At 40.2% G+C, this 22,863-nt stretch overlaps 1 protein-coding gene across 1 annotated transcript in view; it reads left to right on the top strand.

Moving 5' to 3' along the window:
* Nucleotides 1–22,863, top strand: part of SRBD1 (S1 RNA binding domain 1) — a 139,066-nt gene that overhangs the window by 98,378 nt on the left and 17,825 nt on the right. Inside the window, exons 16-18 of the mRNA XM_009904029.2 lie at nt 15,259–15,365; nt 18,183–18,359; nt 21,096–21,248. Of these exons, the coding sequence (XP_009902331.2) occupies nt 15,259–15,365; nt 18,183–18,359; nt 21,096–21,248 (437 nt within the window). The remainder of the gene's footprint in view (nt 1–15,258; nt 15,366–18,182; nt 18,360–21,095; nt 21,249–22,863) is intronic.

Genomic DNA, 22,863 nt, shown 5'->3' with positions numbered 1-22,863 from the left:
CACTTATCCCCCTACCCTTTACTCCTGCTGTGTAGTCATCCTTCATTTTGTCTTTACTTGGCTGATGCATACAACTATATATTAATGAACTGAAAGGGGAAGTTAAGGAAATCTTATTTCCATTATGTGATAATCTGTGTGAGGGTAGGAAAGCACTGCAGAGATCCGAATAGGGTGGATTGATGGACTGAGGTCAGTGGGATGAGGTTTAACAAGACCAAGCACTGGGTCCTGCAGTTTGGTCACAAGCTTGTGCAGCACTACAGGCGTGGGGTGGAGTGGCTGGAAAGCAGCCTGGTGGAAAAGGAACTCACGTTGCTGGTGGATGGACAGCTGAACATGAGCCAGCAGTGTGCCCAAGTGGCCAAGATGTCCAGTGGCATCCTGGCCTGTATCAAAACCAGCGTGTCCAACAGGAGTAGGGACAACAGGAAATGGCAAGTTGTGCCAGGGGAGGTTTAGAAAGAGTGATGAAGCATTGGAACAGGCTTCTCAGGGAGGTTGTGGAGTCACTATCCCTGGAAGGGTTCAGGAAGTGTGTAGGCACTTCAGGCTGTAGTTTGGTGGTCATGGAAGTTGGGTTACAGTTGGACTCATAGCATAACAGGATGTTAGGGGTTGGAAGGGACCTCTGGAGATCAAAGCCAACCCCCCTGCCAGAGCAGGACCGCATAACCATATAATCTAGTGTAACACTGCTTTTAAGCATACTTAGGCTGGTCTAAGGCTGCATTCCTGAGCGTGTTTTCAGTCTTATCTTCTCAGAAAATTTTAAGTTGGCAGGGTTGCCTACTGTCCTCTGTCTCTGTGACTGCTTCTCCATGTAGTGGTGTAGTAAAGCCATCTTGATGAATGTTACAATTAATGAATATGTTAGGGATCTCTCAGGTAAATCTGTGTTGGCCATGGCTATTCCTTACTTACCAGAGGGCCATTGTTAGGATTACTTTACTCTGTGTAGCATTGTTAAAGAACCTAGGTATTTTGCTGAAAATGCTTGGAAGTGTGGGTAAGAAGGGTAATAGTACAGATGTTTGGCCTTAAGTGTGTGCAAAATAGTACATCCACACTCTGTTTTCATAGTGATCCTCCCCTCTGTGTACACATCATTAGACTGTCTTTCTGTTTTATCACATCCTGAGATCTGATCCTGTGTTGCTGTTACTAGGCTGCCATATAATTTCCCAGCTCTGTTTAGTCAGTCACTATGCTTCTTCCATAATGTTTTCTGAAAAGACAGTGTTCCAAGTAAACGGCATGTCTTGATGTGTTGTGAGGTCTAGTTTCTCAGAGCTTTAGGAGGAAGTGTACCAATGCTTCTATCTCTACAAGTGTCTGAATCCTGAATTTTAGACATCTCTTTCAGAACATCTGTTTTTGTTGTGTGGGGGGTTTTTTGGTTGTTTTATTTGTGTTAGGTTTTTTTTTCAGTCATAAAGTGCAAGGTACATGACTGAGACAAATAGAAAATAGAAGAATATATAAATTACTTGAAGATATGAATGCTTTATGAAATCTTTGAGTCGGTTGAAAATGAGAGTGAATTCTGAGAAAATGCAATAGGTTTCTGAAAATGCCAGTGTGGTTTGACATTCTCTCTACAACTACCTTAAAGGAGATTGTAGACAGGCGGAGGTTGGTCTCTTCTCTCAGGCAACCAGCACCAGAACAAGAGGACACAGTCTCAAGCTGCACCAGAGGAGGTTTAGGCTGGAGGTTACGAGGAAGTTCTACACAGAGAGTGTGATTGCCCATTGGAACGGGCTGCCCAGGGAGGTGGTGGAGTTAGCATCATTGGAGGTGTTCAGGAGGAGACTTGATAGGGTGCTTGGTTGCATGGCTTAGTTGATTAGGTGGTGTTGGATGATAGGTTGGACGCGATGATCTTCAAGGTCTCTTCCAACCTGGTTTATTCTATTCTATTATCTGAAGAGATAGCATACGCTAACTAAACTCCATTAGAACACTATTGTGTTTGACAAAGAAATTTCAGGCTGTTGTGTAATAATTTAAGTTTTGCATAGCAGTCTGCAGAAGTCATGTTGCCTCTGGGTTGGTACCTATTGGAAATGATACAGTGCTGAAGCTTTCCAGGAGAACTCTTCCAGTGGCTACAACTTGCAGATGGAATTTCAGATTAAGAAAGTACATATTTTAGTGCAGTGAGGTGCACTGTGTGCAGATGGGAAGAATAAGAGGCCTGAAAAATCCAAATCATGAGGTATCCATTTATTTTCTGAGGCATTAGAATCAAGTGGTGAAGACTGAAATGACTTAAAGATGTTATCTGTGCATAAGCCATCATGAAGAATATTATCAGTTGTAGCTTCTTGTTTGTTTCAGGTATAAATTTTGAAATGGCTGCTGTGCCTAGGAATGTCTTGGCTTCCTTTTGAGAAACATTTTTCAAGAGGAACTAGTTACTTCTTTCATGTGATGTGGTGTAATGTAGAGGATGTGCAATTTTCTCCTCCCATTTTCCTAATAATCCATATTTTAGGTCTTCATACTTCATAGCTAGAGGTTATTTGGTATCGATGCAACTTGAACCATTTGGCTATGGGTTTCCAATTCTCTTTCAGAAGCATACATGCAATAATAAAAAATCTGCTCCTCGTAATTTCCATCTAACTTAAAGAAAAAAAAATCCAAGCAAACAAAAAAAATAAACACAAAAGTAACAAACGAAAAATAACCCAAATAAACAGAAGTCCAGGACATTTTTAGCTTTTCAGTATACCTGTTTACAAAGACAGTAACTTCAAAATGTGCTTACCTGAAGCAGTTCTCCTGATTGGTTGTGCATGTGAGGTGGTCTAGTTGATGTTGCTAGCAGTTAAGTAGCAGCGGGAGAATTTCGGATCAGCTTTTGGAGACTTTTTTTTCCACTGCTATGATTTGACTACATCTGTGGTTTTAAAATAGCTTTGCTTTCCAACTTCTCGTCCAGACCTTAAATCCGTTAGTCGGAGGAGGTAGCTTAATTGCATCTAAATCTTGATTCCTGCTTGAAAATAACTTATGAAAGAGGGCAGCTTAGTTTTTATCACTGACCTGGGCATATGAGCACTTCCTCTGGAATAGGATATAATGAATTCAGTTACAGGACTCTTTTTCACTCCAGCTGTGTTAACTAGGACAATTGCTTAATGAGAAGTGGTTATTAGCTTCTAAAGTGAAAGGGATTTAGACCTATGCTTTAATTGCTTCCCTTTGATGCACGGTATAACTCAAAACAAAGATTTGTACACTGACCCTGGACCATGCAATCAGTGAAGGAATATCTTAAAATATTGGAGAAGCAAGATCAGTACACTTTACTTCTGGGTAATGCTGCTCAATTTGCAGACAGGAAATGAAGGATTGTGGTCCTTCTTCATTTACTTGATCATTGGTTTAAGAGAAATGAGTAATTTCTTGTGATTTTTCTTCATTTGTAATTTTTAAAGCTGGGACTATTTCAAGTACTTATAAGTACTTACATATCATAGAATCAACCAGGTTTTAAAAGACCATCAAGTCCAACCTATCACCCAACATCATCTGATCAACTAAACCATGGCACCAAGCTAGCAATTAAGGTTCAGTGACTAGTTTACTCATAGTTGCAGGGCAAGTAACTGGAAAACTACTCTGCATTCTTGTATACAGTAGGTATTTGGTATGCCTTTTTAGATCACCTAAGATCACTCCCAAACCTGAACTTGTTTAAAAGGTTGTGTTCAAATACTGGTAACATTTAAAAACAAACAAACTGTGAGAGACTAAACTCCTGGTGTGACTCAACAAAGATAAAATCACTTGCTGCTTGCCCAGGCAATAGCTGATCCGTGTTGGGTAGAGCCACTGGAAGGTGCAAAGATAGCATCAATCACTGGACCACAGCTGGCCTCACAACAATGGACCGAGGCCACCTTTGGGAATATGCATAAGACAAGATAATCTCCACCCATCAAGTACCCTGGAAAGGGTGAGACAATGGATTCACCACCTGTTTCCTGATGTGTAATGAGTGTGGGGGCATGTAGATGGAGAAGGAGGAGGCAGAGGCCTCCCCCCTCCATCTAGACCCCTGCCCAAACACACAGGAATGCACAGAAAGATTTCCTGGGGAACGATACCTGGATATTTACCTAAGGATGATTTCCTGGCCCCTGAATTCCTGAGGGACAATACTTGGACACATACCTAAGGACTAAAAACTGTATAAAAGACTTGAGCCACTACTGGCTTGGCAGAAATAAAACGGAGAACCGAAAGCACGAGAGAAGGAAAAGCCTGGGACAATGCTGCTCCGGAGAAAAGAGGCCATGGAGCCTGGAAGAAGCAGACTGAGCCCTCTCTCCATGTCCTAAGTTCCGCCGGCTGCAACTCATGGAGCTGAAGAGGCTGCCCAGAGGACCACATCTCTTCTTCAGCCAAAGCCTCAGTAACCAGATTCTGTGCCTTTCATGATGGACAAAGATCCTCAGAGCAACTAAGAGGATGAATTCCAAGCTTATGACCGTGGACTTTAGGCATGCAGACTTTGATCGCTTCAGGGATCTTCTGGCCAAAGTACTGTGGGACAAAGCCCTAGAGGGAAGAGGGGCCCAGGACAGCTGGTCAGTGTTCAAGGATCACCTTCTCTGTGCCCAGGAGCAAACTATACCCACAAGGAGGAAGGCAAGAAAGAACATTAGGAGACCTGTCTGGACACACTGTCTCACAAAAAGAAGCTCTACAAGGAGTGGAAGAAAGGACAGCTAGAAAGGGGGGTATGTAAGGAAGCTGCCTGAGCAGCAAAAGACCTGGTTAGAAAAGCTAAAGCTAAAAGTTACAATTAAATCTAGCCAGGGAGATCAAGGGAAACAGCAAAAATTTCTATAGTTATATTAATGGTAAAAAAAAGACTAAGGAAGGTGTGCACTGCCTCAAAAAGGAACTGGTGACAAGTGTCATGGAGAAGGCTGAGGTTCTTTACCTAGGTCTTTACTGGCAAGGTGTCCAGCCACACTTGGTGGAGTCATGGAAGATAATGGCAGGGGACAGAAGAAAGAACTGCCCTTTGTGGCTGAAGATCAGGTTTGTGATAATGTGACAAACCTGAAAGTGTTCATGTCCATGGGACCTGATGAGATACACCCAGGGGTGCTGAGGGAACTGGGGAGGTCATCTCTAAACTGCTCTCTATTATATTCCAAAAGCCATGGCAGTCCAGGGAGGTCCCCACTGACTGGAAAGGGGAAAATATAACCCCCATTTTCAATAAGGTAAAGAGGGATGACCCAGGGAACTATAGGCCAGGCAGTCTCAGCTCTGCGCCTGGTAAGATCTTGGAGCAGATCCTCCTGGAGGCACTGCTGAGGCAGAAGAATAACAAAGAGGTGATCGGGCACAATCAACACAGCTTCACCAAGGGCAAATCCTGCCTGACAAACCTGGTGGCCTTCTATGACAAGGTCACAACATTAACAGATGAGGGCCAAGCAACTGAGGTCATTCAGCTGGACATGAGCAAAGCCTTCAGCACTGTCCTGCACCACATCCTGGTCTCCAAGCTGGTGCAGGATGGGTTCCATGGATGGAGCATTCAGTGGATAAAGGACTGGCTTGATGGCTGTACCCAAAGGGTTCCTGTCAATGGGTGCACGTCCAAGCAGAGGCCAGTGACAAGTGGAGTCCCTCAGGGATCAGTCCTGGGACCAGTGTGGTTTAACATCTTTGTTGGTGCCACTGACAGTGGCATTGAGTGCACTCTCAGCAGGTTTGCCGATGACACCAAGCTGTGTGGTGCAGCAGACATGCTGGAGGGAAGGGATCCATCCAGAGGGACCTTAACAGGTTGGAGAGGTGAGCCCATGACAACCTCATGAGTTTCAACACGACCAAGTGCAAGGTCCTGCAGCTGGGTTGGGGCAATCCCAGGCACTGATATAGGCTGGGCAGGGACTGGCTTGAGAGCAGCCCTGGAGAAAAGGCCTTGGGGGTGCTGGTGGATGAAAAAAAGCTCAAGATGAGCCAGCAGTGTGCACTTGTGACCCAGAAAGCCAATTGTGTCCTGGGCTGCATCAAGAGAAGCATAGCCAGCAGGTTGAGGGAGGTGACATTCCCCCTCTACTCTGCTCTGGTGAGACCCTGCCAGACTGGACAGGAGTCCCTATTACAGGAAGGATCTGGATGTGCTAGAACATGTCCAGAGAAGGGCCCCGAGGATGATCAGAGGGCTGAAGCACCGCTCCTATGGAGACAGACTGAGAAAGTTGGGGTTATTCTCTTCTTCAGTCTGGAGAAGTGAAGGCTTTGTGGAGACCTTATTGTGGCCTTCCAATATCTGAAGGGGGCCTACAAGAAAGTTGGGGAGGGACTCTTTAGGATGTAGGGGACTTGGCGTAAAACTAGAAATGGGTAGATTCAGATTGGATGTTAGGAACAAGTTGTTCCCTATGAGGGTGGTGGGACACTGGCACAGGTTGCCCAGGGAGGTGGTGGAAGCCTCATCCCTGGCTGTTTTTAAGGCCAGGCTGGATGTGGCTCTGAGCAACCTGATCTAGTGTGAAGTGTCACTGCCCATGGCAGGGGGGTTGAACTGGATGATCTTTGAGGTCCCTTCCAACTCTGATAATTCTGTCATTCTGTGATATAGATACTGCTTTAGTAGTGTGTTCTAATGATGTCATGTCCTAATTACATTCATGCTGTAAAACACTGAGAGATTATTTTTCTGTATCCAAATGACTAAGAGAAATTAAAGTAGCACTCAAGTGAAGACAGAAACCTGTTAAGCAGATCACCTATATTCTGCTAATCATTTTAGTAGTAATGATCGTATATTGTCAATAGCAATTATGATTTTGAAAATAAGAGAAATGTTTGTGTTCTTATTCATTTCTGCAAATGGTCATTGAGAACATGATTTTTTTAGTGCTGACAAGTTAGTGCAGCTAGTTTGTTACTTCATTGTCAAGTTTTCAACCTCCGGTACTTGAACATTTTGCTTGTCTTATGCATGTAATAGGAAACGTAATATATACATTTTAATGCATCTTTTGATAAAGATCTGCTGTGCACGAAGCTTGAAGTAGCACAGACTTATTACACCATGAAGGTGTTTTTTTCCCCAATTATTCATGCTTTTGCTATAAATATAACTTGCCAATACACATAATGAATGGTGCTGAAATTCATTTCAGTTATCAAAGATGTGAATGCCACGATGGTGCTTGCATGCTCTGCCTGTAAAATCTGCAAGTCCTGGTACAGGACAAACTTCTGTTTTCTCACCTGTTTCCTGGTTTTCTGTCAGCTTTCAGTCTTGCATGGGTCATTCAATAAACACTGCTCTGGGTGACTTTTTTGTGTTGCCATATGTCAATCAAACTGAAGTGCATACTTTTTAGTAAGCAGAGAAAATAAGCTTGCTTTATTTGAGTTTCGCTGAGCCTTCCACAGGATAGTGACTTGCATTTAGTTTCACTCTTAGTTTATTTTTGCTTTCAGCTGTGCAAAGAGTTTGGGGATGCAGCGGGGAGTGCCTGATGAAATCAAAGGTGGAGCCAAACAGAAGAGAGAAAGAACTGAGCAACAAAGTTTTAAAATGTTCTCTAAGCATATTCAATTTTAACTGTTCTGCTTTAAGACAAAAAAGAGGAGAGGGAGGGATTAAGGAAACTCAAATTACCTAAAAGCTTTTTCCAGTAAGAGTTTCAGAAACTGGTGCTGTGTTAAATTAAAATTTAAAAAAAATAAATCTCTTAATTGTATCCTGACTAATTCTGTTGGTGTGGGATTAAAAAGCTGCTGAATATCATTGTTTGGCATATTATTTTTTTTTTCTAGTGAGGAAATGGATTTGTCATTGTATTAAATGTATGCTTGGAACATTGCAGTAGGAATCATCTTGTGTAGCACTTGCTGATTCAGTTTGTACACAAACTTTGAAAACTAGTGAGTGTGAGAAGTTGTTTTTATTAGACATCTAAGATATGATAAAATATGTATCAACTGTACAAATCTTCTTTCTAGATAATAGCCCTAAATGAATTTGCAGGTTTTGGTAGTTTTTAATATTGCAAGTACCCCACTCCTCATTAGAGATGAGTGAGAGGACCTCCAAGTTGCCTTCAGTGGAGCTGGAAGAAGCTCCTCACATCTCCTGGGGGCTCTTTTTGCTCTGAGTTGGAACTTTATACATCTGCTGCAGGGGGATGAATGGTCACTAACTTCAGACTAAACAGAATTCTGGACTCACCTTGGACTTCATGACTTCTGTCTTGTACTGTTCCTTCCCCCTCTGTCAGCATAATCTCTCTTCCCCCTCATATTCTTCAGCACTTTTCAGGAAAATTCCTAACTAAATTTGTTGTCTTTCAGCCATGTGATTGGGGAAACTCTACTCCTGATGATCCTTGTTTTATCTTTCTCTAGTGTTGCATTGTGTTCCCTATGCTTGTAGAGCTTTATCAGCCCTAAAGTACGGTTTGAGACCGAGAGTGAAATGTAGGCTTTCCATCTAGCAATTTGGCCAATAACCTTTGCTGCCTATTGCAAAAAGACAATGTCCCACTAGTATCTCCAGGAGTTGTATGGCTGATTTTTAACTGCAATTTAGATTGCTGCCCCTTAGTCACATAACAATATGTACTGGAGAAATCTTGTTCCTGTTCTGGAAAGAGAAAGGGTATTTGATGTCTGTAATTTTCTGCTGTTTTCCTATTGTCAAAGTTAGCTTCAGAAGCCAATCATATTATCAGTTGGTTTGAATCTGTGTAACAAACTTAGCAGTACTACTGCTTCTGTAAGGACACAAGCATAAGTAAATATGAGATGAATTCCAGCAACTTGCAAATAACTTGAAGCACTTACACGATCGAGTGTGCATTTTTTGTTTCTTTCTTGTTTTTCCTTTTTTTGTTTAAGTATCAGAGCTGACAGACTTTGTTTTTGTTTTACCATTTTCTTTGAAAATATAAATCAGTTTCTTTCTCTTGGGATATTTCAGTAATAGTAATATGCTGTTAAAATAAACAGAATTTGGATTTTTGAAAACAAGAAGTGAGTCAGAGTTAAGTACATAGGATAACAATATATCCTATAACAATATAACATTTGGACAAACTACAAACAATCTTCAAAAGAAATTCTTGAAGTTAGGTCCTTTTATCAAACATCAGAGGCATAAGCTTATTTTCTTAGAGTCTAACTGAAAGGGATTTTCCAGAGGACGCTAGAGATTAAAATCCCTTGCCTGAACTTTCCAATGTTTCCACCTGGCATGTAAGGTGCACTTTAATTATTCTCCCCCGCCCCAGCTCTGCACATGAAAAGGTATTTATTGTTACACTGGCTGTGTTAAAGTAGTCCTGCTGTACTTAAGGGCTTGCCCTGAATGAATTTTGCTTTTGTGGTTTCACAAGCACTTGAAGTACAGCAGATTGTCTGTAGGCCACAGCACTGGTAGAGAAGGCTTTTTTCCCCTTTCTTAAATTTTAGAACATGTTTCCATGAATTGGATCTCTGTAAAATAATATTGTTTTGAACTTTGCTTAGGATGTGTTGTCCCATGTAATTAATCATTCAATAAATGTCATTCAAACTGCACAGTTATACTACTTGTTAAAATTTAAAAAAATACACTTTTTTTTTTTCCAAGAGGTTTGTTGGCTAGTCTCACATGTCTATATTAAAATTCATGGATACAGAAGTTAATGGCAGGTACTTACAAAATAATGTTTTATGAGGTGTTAGAAGTGTTTCAGGGCTTACTTAAAGACAGAAAAAGTTAAATTGCATTTACTTCATTGAAGGTTGACTTTTGGATTCAAAGGACAAGTGAAGTATAGTTTGACCCAAAACGAAAGGAGTGCTGTTGGACGTGCAGCTCGGTCTTATTTAGGATGAATGTTGATCTTGTTATAACACTGTTAGGGCTGAGCCTAGGTCAGCAACTTGCAGATTGCTGCCCAGACGTGAGAACTCTTTCCCTCCCCACTACTTTGTGACCAGCATCATTAAGTCATGTCTGCAGCAGGTTTGTAAACTCTGCAGGATACGAATAATTCTTGTTCAACTGTGTTGGAAGGTGCCTTGCTTGTCTCATAGGCACGGTAAAGTATTAAGAGTGCACGGGCTGCTTGAGTTGATGTCTGCTAATGTTTCTAAATGTAAAATAATAAGTATTTTACAACTGCTGTGTGTTGCAGTAGAATTTCAAGCTTTTCAAATTTGACTTTCAGAGAGACATGCAATCATGCCACATTTTCTGAAAATAGGATTTTATAAGGAACCAGGAAAATGTTACCAAATGCATTACAATTGTGTATTGTTTTAGTATTTGTGGGCTGTTTTTTTTTCAGGCTGCCAAAAGTAAAGAGTTTACAGTTACAACTTATATTCACAAAAAAGACATCAGTTAGGGTTGTTCTAGCCTAGCATTAGTAATCTAGTGTTTAGAGTGTTTGGTCAGGCAAAGTTTATACTGGTCTGCCCTCTTTGCTTATGCAGGCTGACCAAGTACAGCCTCCAGGCTTCATAAAAGCAGTGGCTCTTTGGCTTGATAAGTTTTTCATGCTGATGATAAAGGTGTTTTTATTGTGTCTCTACTGGTATATTGCTAGAAATAATGGAGCTGAAGCTCTGTTATAGCTGAGAAGCTGTGTAGAATGCTGCCCACCTTTGGTGTGCATCAGCAGGTTTTTGAAACTGGAAAATGGCTTCAGTTACAGTTGTAACATCAAGGAAGAGAGAGGTTTATTGATTATTATTTTTTTTTCTTCTTTAGTCATGTTAATTGTTCTCAGTGATGGTTCATAGCTCTAGAAAATAAGTCAAACAGTCCTTGATGTCCACATCACATAAAAAGAAAAGCTAGCTGAAGTATTAAGATACAATAATAGAACAAAACTATCATGCACATAATATGTAGGTGTTCTTGAGCATTGTTCTTTAGTGTTATACATTCTGTGCTTTATTTAATGAAAGTACATTAATAGAATAGAATAGAATTAACCAGGTTGGAAAAGACCTTCGAGATCAAGTCCAACCTGTCTAATCAAATAAACCATGGCACCAAGTGCCTCATCCGGTTATTGATTTGTTTGTTTCTTTTTGAAGTATGGCTGTGTGAAACGGTAATTTTAAAATATGAAAAGAATATTATTTGTGTGATAATTCTAACAAGTTTGCCACAGACTAACTTGAATGTTAATTATGACCAGAAATCAAAAAAGCAGTCCTTTATTTTCTTCCAGGTTAATGAATACATTTGGGATATTTTAGGATACCCTTCATTAAAATACTAAAATAATGTTTGAATTTCATTTATTGGTGAACTGCAGTTATTTACTGTAGCAGTTTCAATCGGTCAAGTAGTTTAAGTTTATGTCTCTGATTCCCTAGGTCTCTTGATAATTCCTCAGAAAACAAACACTAAAATACAGTTACAGTGCCTCATTTTTTTTAAGGGCAGGTTAATTTCTAGAGCCCTTTCCACACCAAAAAAAAAAATCAAACTCAGCAGGTGTTTAAGTACTTCTTAATGCTATTTGTGAAGCAAGGTGGCTTTGTTTTCTGGAGACTGATGATAAAAGTAAGTTCACTGATTTGCACTGGACTTGCTGCAGTTTGTGTCAGGTGTCTTGTTTCTGCTGACATTAGTTCCCACAAGCTGGGGGGTACCAATCCTTTTTATTCTTGGAGATCATTGTACAAACTGAAGTCTTGTGCTCCAGATTGACGATTCAAGCAGTGAATGCTCTAATGGTAGTATTTCTGGGTACCCTTTTAACAAAACCTTAATGATTTATTTGCGTGGTAAATTTCAGGTGAGGTTTGAAAATTGGGCCAAAGGACATGCTTCTGCTTGTTAGGCATAGATTTTGAGGCGCCTTGTGTGCTTGATTCTAAGTAAGTTCCTGGTACAAATGGTTCAGCTGGCTGAGGGAGGTAGTTTATCCTGGTTGAGTAAAGGTAGTTGTGAGGGCAGTTGTGTTCTTTCTCTTTTTTAACTCCGCAGATAAAAACAGCTAATAAATAAGAGTTGTTCTGATTAAAAAGAAAATACTCAATAGTTTTGTCAGGGACACCCTCATACATTCAGTGTTAGTGTTTATATGAAAATGTTATCTTTAGAAGGCTTTACAAAGGATCAGCCGAAGCAATTACCTGCCACATTGATGTGTAGAGGGGCTGTAGGAGGCTATGTAGCTTAAAATTCTGCATAAGTAGCCTTGCATATTTGATTTGGGCTTTAATTGTGCAGATTTTATTCTGATGTGCTTAATGCAACGGTTAAGAGGGATTCCTGTCATTACAAACCTGTTATATTGAGTGAGTAGCATGGCACATGTATGCTTTCAGTAGTTTCTGAATAATTTGATACCACTCCAGTACATATAAATAGTACATAGAAATATATAATATCATCTAACCTCTGATATTTGAGAAGATGAGTGAATATACTTTAAACCTTTCTGTAGTGTAACCTGTTAGTAGTAGGAAGTCTTGACAATGGTGTTGGGATAATAATATTTTTAATTAGCTACTCCTAGAAACTCAATTCCTAACGCATCTCTGTGCTTTGTATCAATGTGAAGAGGGATGTAGATACTTCATTGTAGCAAAAGGAAGCTTTGATGGTCAGTAGCTGCACCTTGAAAGGCAAATTTGTCATTTGGAAAGTCTTCATAACATTTACAACCTAACATCATTCACTAGCTGAATGTATTCTACTTCTGTGAGGTACTGGTTTCTTTGGGACTGTTTTTTTGCCATCCTGTTTCTTTATTTATGCTTCCACATACATGCTGTGATGTCCATTGCATGTGGTACAACTGTTATGTTTGAGTAATAAAGAAAAACTTGTGCATATCTTGTTTTGTGTTTTCAGTGGTAACTGTCAAGCAGCAATAAAGTTAGAAGACACCTTGGAGACACCTGAGAATTTGTCTTCCTGGCAAAATGGACAATTGAATGTTACAATTTTTTCAAATTGTGTATAATTAGTGTGACAGAATACAAACTATTGCATCCACAAACTTAAGTCTTGAAATAAACACCTGATCTTCCTTCCACTGTCAGAGGTATTTCAGGAGGTGTAACTTTTGATTATAATATATCCTCTCCTTGTTTGCAAGGGAGTATAGTTGGCTGGATTGTTGTCTAGGTTGGCTTTCAGGAGACTGGGAAATAAAGCTTCTGCTGAATCAAGTCTCTTCCCAAGAACAGTTTAGGGCCTGATCTAGGGATTACTTTCTTTGATACACCCAGTGCTGTAAGTCATTGTGGAGATAATGACGAATGTCTCAGTTTTGAATCACACAACTGTATGTTATTCCTTCTGAAAGAATAACATCTAAAGGAATGAGACTAAACCTAGGAAACAGCAATAATCTCTGCAGACTGTAATTTATATTCTGAGTAGTTGTTTTAGACCAAGATTTTTTTTAAGAGGTGGCAAAGAACTTCTACAGTTAATGAAATTTGTTCATGTAACTTGTAAAACTATATGATAATCAACTTCCAAGTACCTTGCAGTCAGTAGCCTTTCCTAAAAGCAGAAGGAAATATTGAGTTCTGTGTTTTGGGAGGTTTTTTCCTTCTTTTGACTTCCTCTATCATAATGAGATTTTATATTAAAAAAAAAATAGTATCTTTATCTTACTATATTTTAAATTCATGCTTTGTCATAGAAAAGACTTTGTCAGAAACACTTGGAGTGTTTCTGAACAGTTCTATTCTGGTTCTTGTACTGTCATATAAACACATCCTTGCATGAGCATGCATGTGAGCTGGAAGCTCTGCTATGTTACCCACCTGATGGCAGGAGGGGGAAGGAATATATAAAACATCCTCCCAAAGAGGAACTGCATTTTAAGTAATTCAGAAAAACAGAAATATAAAACTTACTTTAGGATGTGGGTTTTTGCTTGTATCTCTTTATTCTGAAAAGAAACCCTTGTGTTGTGGTAGCAACACATTTCTACGTAGTAACTGGCATTTGTTCTGTGAAGTGTGCTCATAAGCTTTGTGGGTTTGAGTCCAAGACTATGTTCAAATTGCTTTTCACATTCAAACTTTGTATCAGAGGAGCAATATTGGTGAAATTTGCGCTTCCCATTTGTAAGTAACCTTATTATGTTTCACATCATGCAAATCTGTCCCACTAGCATTACCTGAAATAAAAGGGCTTACATTATCCCAAGCTCTACGGTTGTTTCAGTTATTAGACACTACTTGATGAACTACCAATATTAGTACATTGGGATTTATGATGTCAGCATGTTAAATTTAATTATGGAATCTTTAAAAGATCTGAATGGCTTAGAAGGTAAAACAAAGTGGATGAAGTGTTTGGTGTCTTGGGTTAGATCCTAAATGAATGCATCATGAAACCACAACAGATCAACCCAGATTTACATGACTGACGTATAAGAGCCCTGAAGCTAAGCCAACATAATGCTTGAATTATCTCCTGCGTTTACAGAGGCTTCTCCCCCCAGGTCAGACTTCTAAGCACTGATGGGCTTATATGGGGAGCTAGCCCACATAGACTGAAGTATTCCAACATTGTAGAGGCAAAGAAATCTCAGAGCTTCAGAACTTTTACCTTTTGACAAGTGTGACTGATTTTCTTTTTGGGGAAAAAAAAATGAAGCATTTCCATTAGTGGTACTTAGCTGAAGGACCTGCCAGTCATCCCAGAAATATCTGTTCAAAATCTGAAACATTTTGTTGCTGTGGGGCTGATCTGTACCTTATGTATTGCCCAACCTCATACAATACCTGCCTTGTTCTTTTAGTAAATAACTGTACCGCAGCATGATGCTTGTAAATAGGACAATTTGGTGAACATTTGTATATGTACAGCATTAGTGCCTTAATTTGATAAACTGATATTATAGGTAAATACATGCCAGATGAAAGACAAGGCTTAATGGATGTTTTTATGTGATGCAGGGAAAGAGGAGTTAGATAAAACAAAACAAACAAACACACACACCCCCGCCCCCCCCCCCCCCCCCCCCCCCCCCCCCCCAAACAACTCAGAAATGTGAAGAATGCTTTATTTTAGGGATTGATATAGTGACAAAGACGTTGCAAGACATACTGTAGACCTTCTAAAAATATGTTCTACAACTTACATCTTTAACTGGTGCCCTTACGTAAGATATTGATAAGTTCCAGCAACTGTGGTTTTTTGATTGTTAGCATTGTTTGCAGGTCTTATTTATGTACACTTCGATATTCCAGTAACCTGGTATCTCCATTTTTGTTCCTCAGCATGATGTATCACAGACGTTACTCAAAGCAACTCTGGACAGCGTGGTTGAAGAGTGTGTCAGCTTTGTCGGAGTTGATATTAACATCTGCTCAGAAATACTATTAAGGTGAGTCAAACATTTTCCTATTCCAGTAATTACATGGCTCTGGATCACAGAGTCTCTGTTTAGTCTGCCATCTGACTCAAGCTCAGCTGGAGCAAATGGCTCTTGTGTTAAACTTCCAAGTACATGAAAATGACACAGTAAGATAGTATTTCACTGAATCATTAAGAGTCAGTTTTTAAGAGTAGGAGTGATTCTCCAGGATGAAATTATTCTTGGGAGAAGAACAGGTATTTAAAAATTTTGAGCCATTTTTAGAAAAAACTTCCTATCAGGGATTTGTACTTTTACACTGAGAAAGGAATTTTCAAATGGGCTTTCTGTCTCTTAGAAGGTATTTTTATAGATACTGCTAAGTGGAACAGGTAATTTGCCATATTTACTTGAAAAATACTATTATATTTCTCTTAAAAATTCAAAGCTCATTCTGTCTCCTGAGTATGCAGAATTTAGCATTGTTTAATTGAACAGCCTCTCAGGAGCAAAAATGTTTCTATTATGCAGTAGGAGGAGAAGAAAACGAATGTCATAATCTTAGTAGTGAGAATTAGGTATCAAAGTTAGGAAAAATGTATTCTTCATAGCTCAGCACTGGTTAGGCCACACCTTGAGCCCTGTGTCCAGTTCTGGGCCCCTCAGTTTAGGAAAGATGTTGAGCTGCTAGAACATGTCCAGAGAAGGGCAACAAAGCTGGGGAGGGGTTTGGAGCACAGCCCTGTGAGGAGAGGCTGAGGGAGCTGGGGTTGCTTAGCCTGGAGAAGAGGAGGCTCAGGGGAGACCTTCTTGCTGTCTACTACTCCCTGAAGGGAGGCTGTAGCCAGGATGGGGTTGGTCTCTTCTCCCAGGCAACCAGCACCAGAATGAGAGGACCCAATCTCAAGCTGTGCCAGGGGAGGTGTAGGCCTGATCTTAGAAAGAAGTTCTTCGCAGAAAGAGAGATTGTCCATTGGCATGTGCTGCCCAGGGTCGTGGCAGGGTTGACGTCCCTGGAGGTATTTAAGAAAAGACTGGATGAGGCACTTGGTGCCATTGTCTAGTTGAGTAGTTAGGGTTGGGTGATGAGTTGGAGGTCTTTTCCAACCTGGTTGATTCTGTGATTAACTGTCTGACTCCTTATAATAATTTCTTAAAAAATCTTACCATATTTTGAGAGACACTCTCTGTTCTCTTTTTTTTTCCACTTTCTTTTCCATATTCTCTTCCTGTGTAACCTTTCCTTAGCCTGACTCCTGATTTACCTTCTGTCTTACCTTCTTTCAGATTTAATTAACTAAGCAAGCAAGCAGTACCTATTGGTACTGACAAACTTTTATTCCATGAATGAAAGCCTACCTGAGGAAGTGCATACAGTGGGTGAGCACTGTCAGCCCTCTTCAGGGTACAACTGTATTGTGCAGTTCAGCAGAAGGCACCAAGCTGAGGTGCTGTTGTGTCCCCGCAAAAATGATTGTGGAGTGACGCTGTCCAGACATGGTAGCAAAGTTACCATCTGTACTGTGTTTGGTTTAATTAACCTGGCTTATAATGCTTGTATACATGTGCTACATCAAGTTCTGGATCTAACTCAGTGCTCAGCAGTTCCATTCTGCTGTTCTGTGTAGATGCAGTCTCTCTTGCAGTCTCTCTTTCAAGTATCATACTTGAAAGACTTGAGGTTGTCAATGACACTGTGAGCTGTGTTGTGTTCCTCTGTTACTGTAAACAAGCTGGATTTCATAACGTTTCCAAGAAATTTTTTTGAGAAAGTTCCATTCCTATGATTTATATTTTGTCTGTAATTAAAGGTGTGTCCCTCCAATTTAATTCTGAGGTTTCACCAGCTTTGGAAATTTTTTATTTTTTTTTTACTTTTGAGGATGAGAATGGTGGAAAGATTTAGGCTTTTTTTGTTCCTTCCCACCTAATTTTGACTATTCTTGCCAGCTTTGCTGCTGGTGGTTATTCTAGAATCTGTCCGTGCCATTCCACAAACAGGTCTCTGCTGCTGTTGACTTAAAGCAATGACATCTGATACATAGAGAGCCAGATGGATGACATTTCCTTCACTAGTGCCAGGAGTAACTGCCCCACCACAGATCTTTTCCCTCTCTCTATGATTAAAATACTCCATACAAAAAAAGTTGTACATACAGAAAATGTGCAACAAACCCACTGCTTCCTGAAGGAACTTGGCTAACTGCAGGGGCACTTAACAGGTAAATTCTTTGCCAGATCTGGGTTGCCCTCAGAACAATTCATACAGTCTATTTCCAGCTGCTCTTTTATCTCAAGAGCATCTGAGAGAAAAGGAACAAGCTGTGCGAATCTGTTAAATTGTACGAGGAGGGCAGGCTGCTTCCAGCCACTCTCCGAGTAGCAGACATCCGCCTTTCGTGTTGGGGCAAGGTGTTGCGGTACTGCTGGAAGAGAGGAGCTGAGAGGGAGCTGTTCTCACAGGAACAATTTATCTGTCCTGAACCTTCCTCCCACGTTGTTTCCTGAAGAGGGCAGCTGGGGGCAGGCCATAAGACGTGACAGATTGAATTGGCGTTACAGAAATAGCCAACAGATCATAAATTACATGTCCCTGGCTTACTAGTCAGGTATGTGCAGAACTGTATTGCTGCCCCAAGTTTTGTTGACTTGAATGGATTCCTTCCATAGAAGTAAGAGAAAGGATAATTTTTCAGGTGGTGTCTTTGGTCTATTGACAAATTTCTTAGTTGTTCTTATGTTTTGTAAACCAGATTTTCTATGGTAACATGTATCCTTGTAATGAATTGCACTCATACTGATGACTGTTCAATGGTAATAAATGTATTCTGTAAACTTTTCTCGTAGACACATTGCAGGACTGAATGCTAACAGGGCTAAAAGTATAATTGAATGGCGAGAGAAGAATGGGCCATTTATAAACAGAGAACAGCTCAAGGAAGTTAAAGGTCTGGGTCCCAAATCCTTCCAACAGTGTGCTGGCTTCATCAGAATCAATCAAGAGTATATAAAGACCTTCTGCAGGTAACAGAGATGTTAGCTGTCTTGACTAAATAATCCAAAACAGTTTGAGAAGACTTCTCCCTTTTTCTGATTTACAGGGTTAGAGATGTCAGGAACAAATAAGCTTCTTGAAGTCAAGGGTTGAAGATAGTTCTTCCAAATGATCATGGCTTGTTAGCCTAGCACTCTAAGTTGGATTGTCAATAAGCCTATAAGTTTAATTACAAATTCTGTCACTGAATTGGTAGAAGAAATTTGGCACATGGTAATGTTGTAATCTGAAATATTATATATTATTGTGTTTCAGGCATTATATAGAGACTTGTAACGTCATTTTAATATGGTAAAGGTTACTTTGCAGAATGTAATGGTAGTAGAGTGGCCAGGATCAAGCTCTGCATGTGCCTAGCGTGATGTCTCCAATGTGAGGTCCTTTCCCAAGTCCAGTTTGTCAACAGTAGGTCATCCTTTTCCCTGCCATCTCATTCCTTGTTTCTGAATGAAAACTTTCCTTTTGTAACCAAACACTCATTGTGCTCCTCTTGACCTGAAATCCTTTCTCTCCACAACTGGAAGTGCCCTTTCTAGGGCAGTGTCTCTTCTCCTGCTTTTCCCATTTCTCCTTCCAGCAACAAGGATTAAGAAAGGGCAGAGTGGTACCACCATCCCCACCCTTTTGCCACTGACTCTTCCCAAAAAATATTTTCCTGGGAAGCACATGCTGTTTTTCAGCCAACCCAGTGCTTAGAAGCAATACTGTCTTCCCAGTTGCTTCTGGCCAAACAGCACACGTGTAACTTCCAGGCAGGAGGTGGGCACGTTAGGACTGGCTTACTGCCCAGATAGAAAGTATACAGATTGGTTGCCCATCTGGCAGGGAGACACATGCTGCAGGCCAAATGGTGCACACTGTAAGCACCAGAAGACCAAAAGAAATTGCTTTTAAGGCCGTAGATGATCGATAGGTCTTACGTTGTACAGATCTGTTCTAGTGAACGCTGCAGTCAAACAGAGGAAGCAAGAAGACTGACCCTTTTGTTTTTTCCCTGCCCTTTTTTTTCCCTTTGTCAAAAAGTTCACTGGTGAAATGTTTAACAACATTGTTTTGGTTTATTTTCTTCCTTGCTGGAGCATGCTTCTGATGTTAGTCAGATTCCATAAAACTTGAGAACGCTGTATAACCTGAGCAATCTCCTATAACTTTGGAGTGTGAGGCCAAAGCAAAGCTCTAACACCATCGCCTCCTCGTTTCTTGTGGACCCAAGTGGCAAATCCAAACATTTTGGAAATGGACTTTGAGAAGGCTTCATTTTTGTCTTCTCTGATCATGTTGATGTCTGTGGAGTGCTGTATGGGTTAGTTTTTTTGCTTTGTACTTGGAAGTTAACAAATAGTGGATATTTTAAAAAATGGTATGGAAAGGGAAAATTCTACCTCTATTTCTGCCTCTTCATGGGCAGAGTGCAAAATGTCAGTGCTAGTTCCAGGTACCTCAGTGTGTCCTCTTTTGTCTTGTTAAAGCAGGAGCCACTTGTGGTTTAGGAAACAAAAACAAACCAAAAGGAGGTGTGGTGGGTTGAAGTTTCCCCCCAGCATTAACTTTTGCCAGACCAACTCAGTTAGAAGCAAATGAAGCTGTATTTACAAGCAAAATCTACACTCTACAATGGAATGCAATGAAGATGTACAAAATATTCAGGAGTTAGAATACTATACAGATATTCACAATTAATAAACAGCACAATGATCTCCCAGGCCACGGACCAGGGGAAGCTACTAGCTTCTCCCTGTCTCTCCACTTACCCTTTGGTTTTCCCTTTTATACCCAATAGTGATTTATTTCTATTTTTCTACTTTTCTGCTTGAAATCTGTAACTAAATTTTAAAGGCATAGCCTAAAACCACCACAAGAGGCAAGAAAGGAGCCTTGGCCAGTAGGAGACATTTTTTTACTTAAGGGAAACTATATTTTTTTAAAAAGTGTGCCAGTGGTCAGTGTGCTCTACACACAGAGGTAGATCTCTCTGGCTTACCCCAAAAAAAAATTCTGAAGGAAAAAAGCTCCAAGTGCTAACTGATTAGGAGTCAAAATGATTTCAAAATACTGAAATGGTAGTAGATTTGACCTGTAGCTTTCTTGTGCCCTGTTATAAGCAATTCTTGATTTGAGTTCTTCTAATGTGAAATTTATGATCATTTGATTTGGCCAGTGGTTAAAGAGAATTCTTTAGAAATACAAGTACAGAAAGCCAATAAATGTGGTTTAATGAGTTCTGATTAAGCATTCACATGCTTTCCTTGCTCTGTACTTATCCTTGCAATGCAGTTTCCTTACCTGAAGATGGTATGAATAGGAAGTTTTATTAATGTATTTCTCACATTTAAAATTATGCAGACTGCTAATCAACAAATAAGTATGAAAGTATTCTCACAAGATCTTTATCAAGTAGGTTAATGCAATTGTCCCCATTTTACAGACAGATGATGCTATCCAGATGGCAAGTGATGCAACAGATTGCAAAGACTTTCCTTTATAATCTTGTCATTGTGAAGACATCTTGATTTAGCACACAATCCTTTCCCAATGTTTGTTTCTGTTGTCCATTAATTTATGCATACACTGATATATTTTTATGCTACAACTGTATTGTTAAGATTCACCCATGATGAACTCTTAGGGATTTTGTACTTTAAAAAATCAACATTATATAGGAGTCTGAATACGTTTTTCATGTGTTCATTTCTGATTTCTAACAGTAGTAAGAAAGCTGATCTTGGAAGTCATGCACTTTTAACTAAAGCAAGTGCACAAAGTAAAAAGAAGACAAAACCAACGCCGTATGCCTCACAACAGCCCAATCCTTTGGACCAAACTTGTATTCATCCAGAGTCTTATGACATTGCAATGAGGTAAGCAGTGGGAAAGCTTCTCAAATACTGACACTGCCAGTTTTAAAAACGAGTGTAAAGATGTTTGTGCCAACAGCCTGCTCAGCCTTTTGATATAGGAACATCAGTATTAATTTGATACTTTCTTTGAGGAAAATATATCCTTCAGAAGTTCTTCACAAGCAGAGCATCTCAGTCAGTGTGCTTTGCTTCCTACATGCATGCAAGTTTTTAGTTTCTTCTTTGGGCATTTATTTTCCATGTTGTTTTTCAAGGAGGAAATCAGTGTCTTTTCAAAACATCACCAGACTTTGCTCCCGTGAGTCTGTCTGCTTCATCTGCTGCCTCATTGAGTCCACTTGCCGCTTTTGTCAATTTCTGTTTGAGCCGCATCAAGAGAAGCATAGCCAGCAGGGCCAGGGAGGTGATTCTCTCCCTCTTACTACACTCTGGTGAGACCCCACCTGGAGTACTGTGCCCAGTTCTGGAGCCTCTATTACAGGAAGGATCTGGACATGCTGGAAGGTATCCAGAGAAGGGCCACGAGGATGAGCAGAGGGCTGGAGCTGCTCTCCTATGAGGACAGACTGAGAGAGTTGGGGTTGTTCAGTCTGGAGAAGAGAAGGCTCTGAGGAGACCCTAGTGGGGCCTTCCAGTATCTGAAGGGGGCTACAAGAAAGCGGTGCAGGGACTTTTTAGGGTGTCAGGGAGCGATAGGACTCGGGGGAATGGAGCAAAACTATGCTTACGCTGCACATCACTTTCAGTTTGGACTTGCAGTTCACAAACTATGGAGACAAATAACATTCTAAAAATGTCTAAAACCTGATTATTTTTCTTCTGCCTTCCCACCATATATTTTATAAAAGACCATCACTAAACTGAAGTTTTATTTGTTCTTAAAAATTATCCAATTGAAATGCCTTGCAAATGTTTAGTCAGCAGTAGTTTAATACCTCTGTATCACTAAGAACTGCTTTTACAGTGTTGTTTGTGTTCAGCATTGTGGTGGGTTGAAAATTACCCCCCAACATTAAATTTGCCAGACCAGCTCAGCTGGAAGCAAATGAAAGCTGTATTTACAAGCAAAAACACACTCTACAGTGAAATGCAATGAAGATGCACAAAATATGCAGCAGCTACAGTATTTAAGGGTATTTACAATTAATAAACAGCACAAGAACTTACCTGGCCAAGGACCGGGGAAAATACTAGCTTCTCCCTCCTTGCCTCCCCCTTATCCCCCCTGGATGAAAGGGACAAGAGAAAGGAGCAGAGAGATGTTGGACTTAACCAAAACAATGCAGCCAAGGTCAAACAGAAGTCAGTTAGTATCTCTCCCAGAGTAAAGAAGTGAGAAGAGAAGAGAAATTGTTTTGGGACAACTAGTTCTAATCCCTTATCTCTTCCAATGGGATTGTTTAGAATTAGCCTTATTTTCCTTTTTATATCCAATGGTGATTTATTTACATTTTACTACTTTCTGTTCAAGATCTGTGAAGAATTTTAAAGGCATAGCCTAAAACTACCCAAAGCATGTGTCAGTCAAACTTTCTGTGTAGTGAATTTTGACCACTAGAATTTGTATTTGAGTATGCACGCAAGTGCACAGACATATGTGAGCATGTGAGCAATT

The sequence above is a fragment of the Dryobates pubescens genome, chromosome 16, assembly GCF_014839835.1.
Source record: "Dryobates pubescens isolate bDryPub1 chromosome 16, bDryPub1.pri, whole genome shotgun sequence".
NCBI lineage: Eukaryota > Metazoa > Chordata > Aves > Piciformes > Picidae > Dryobates > Dryobates pubescens.
This window is presented reverse-complemented; position numbering and strand designations above follow the sequence as displayed.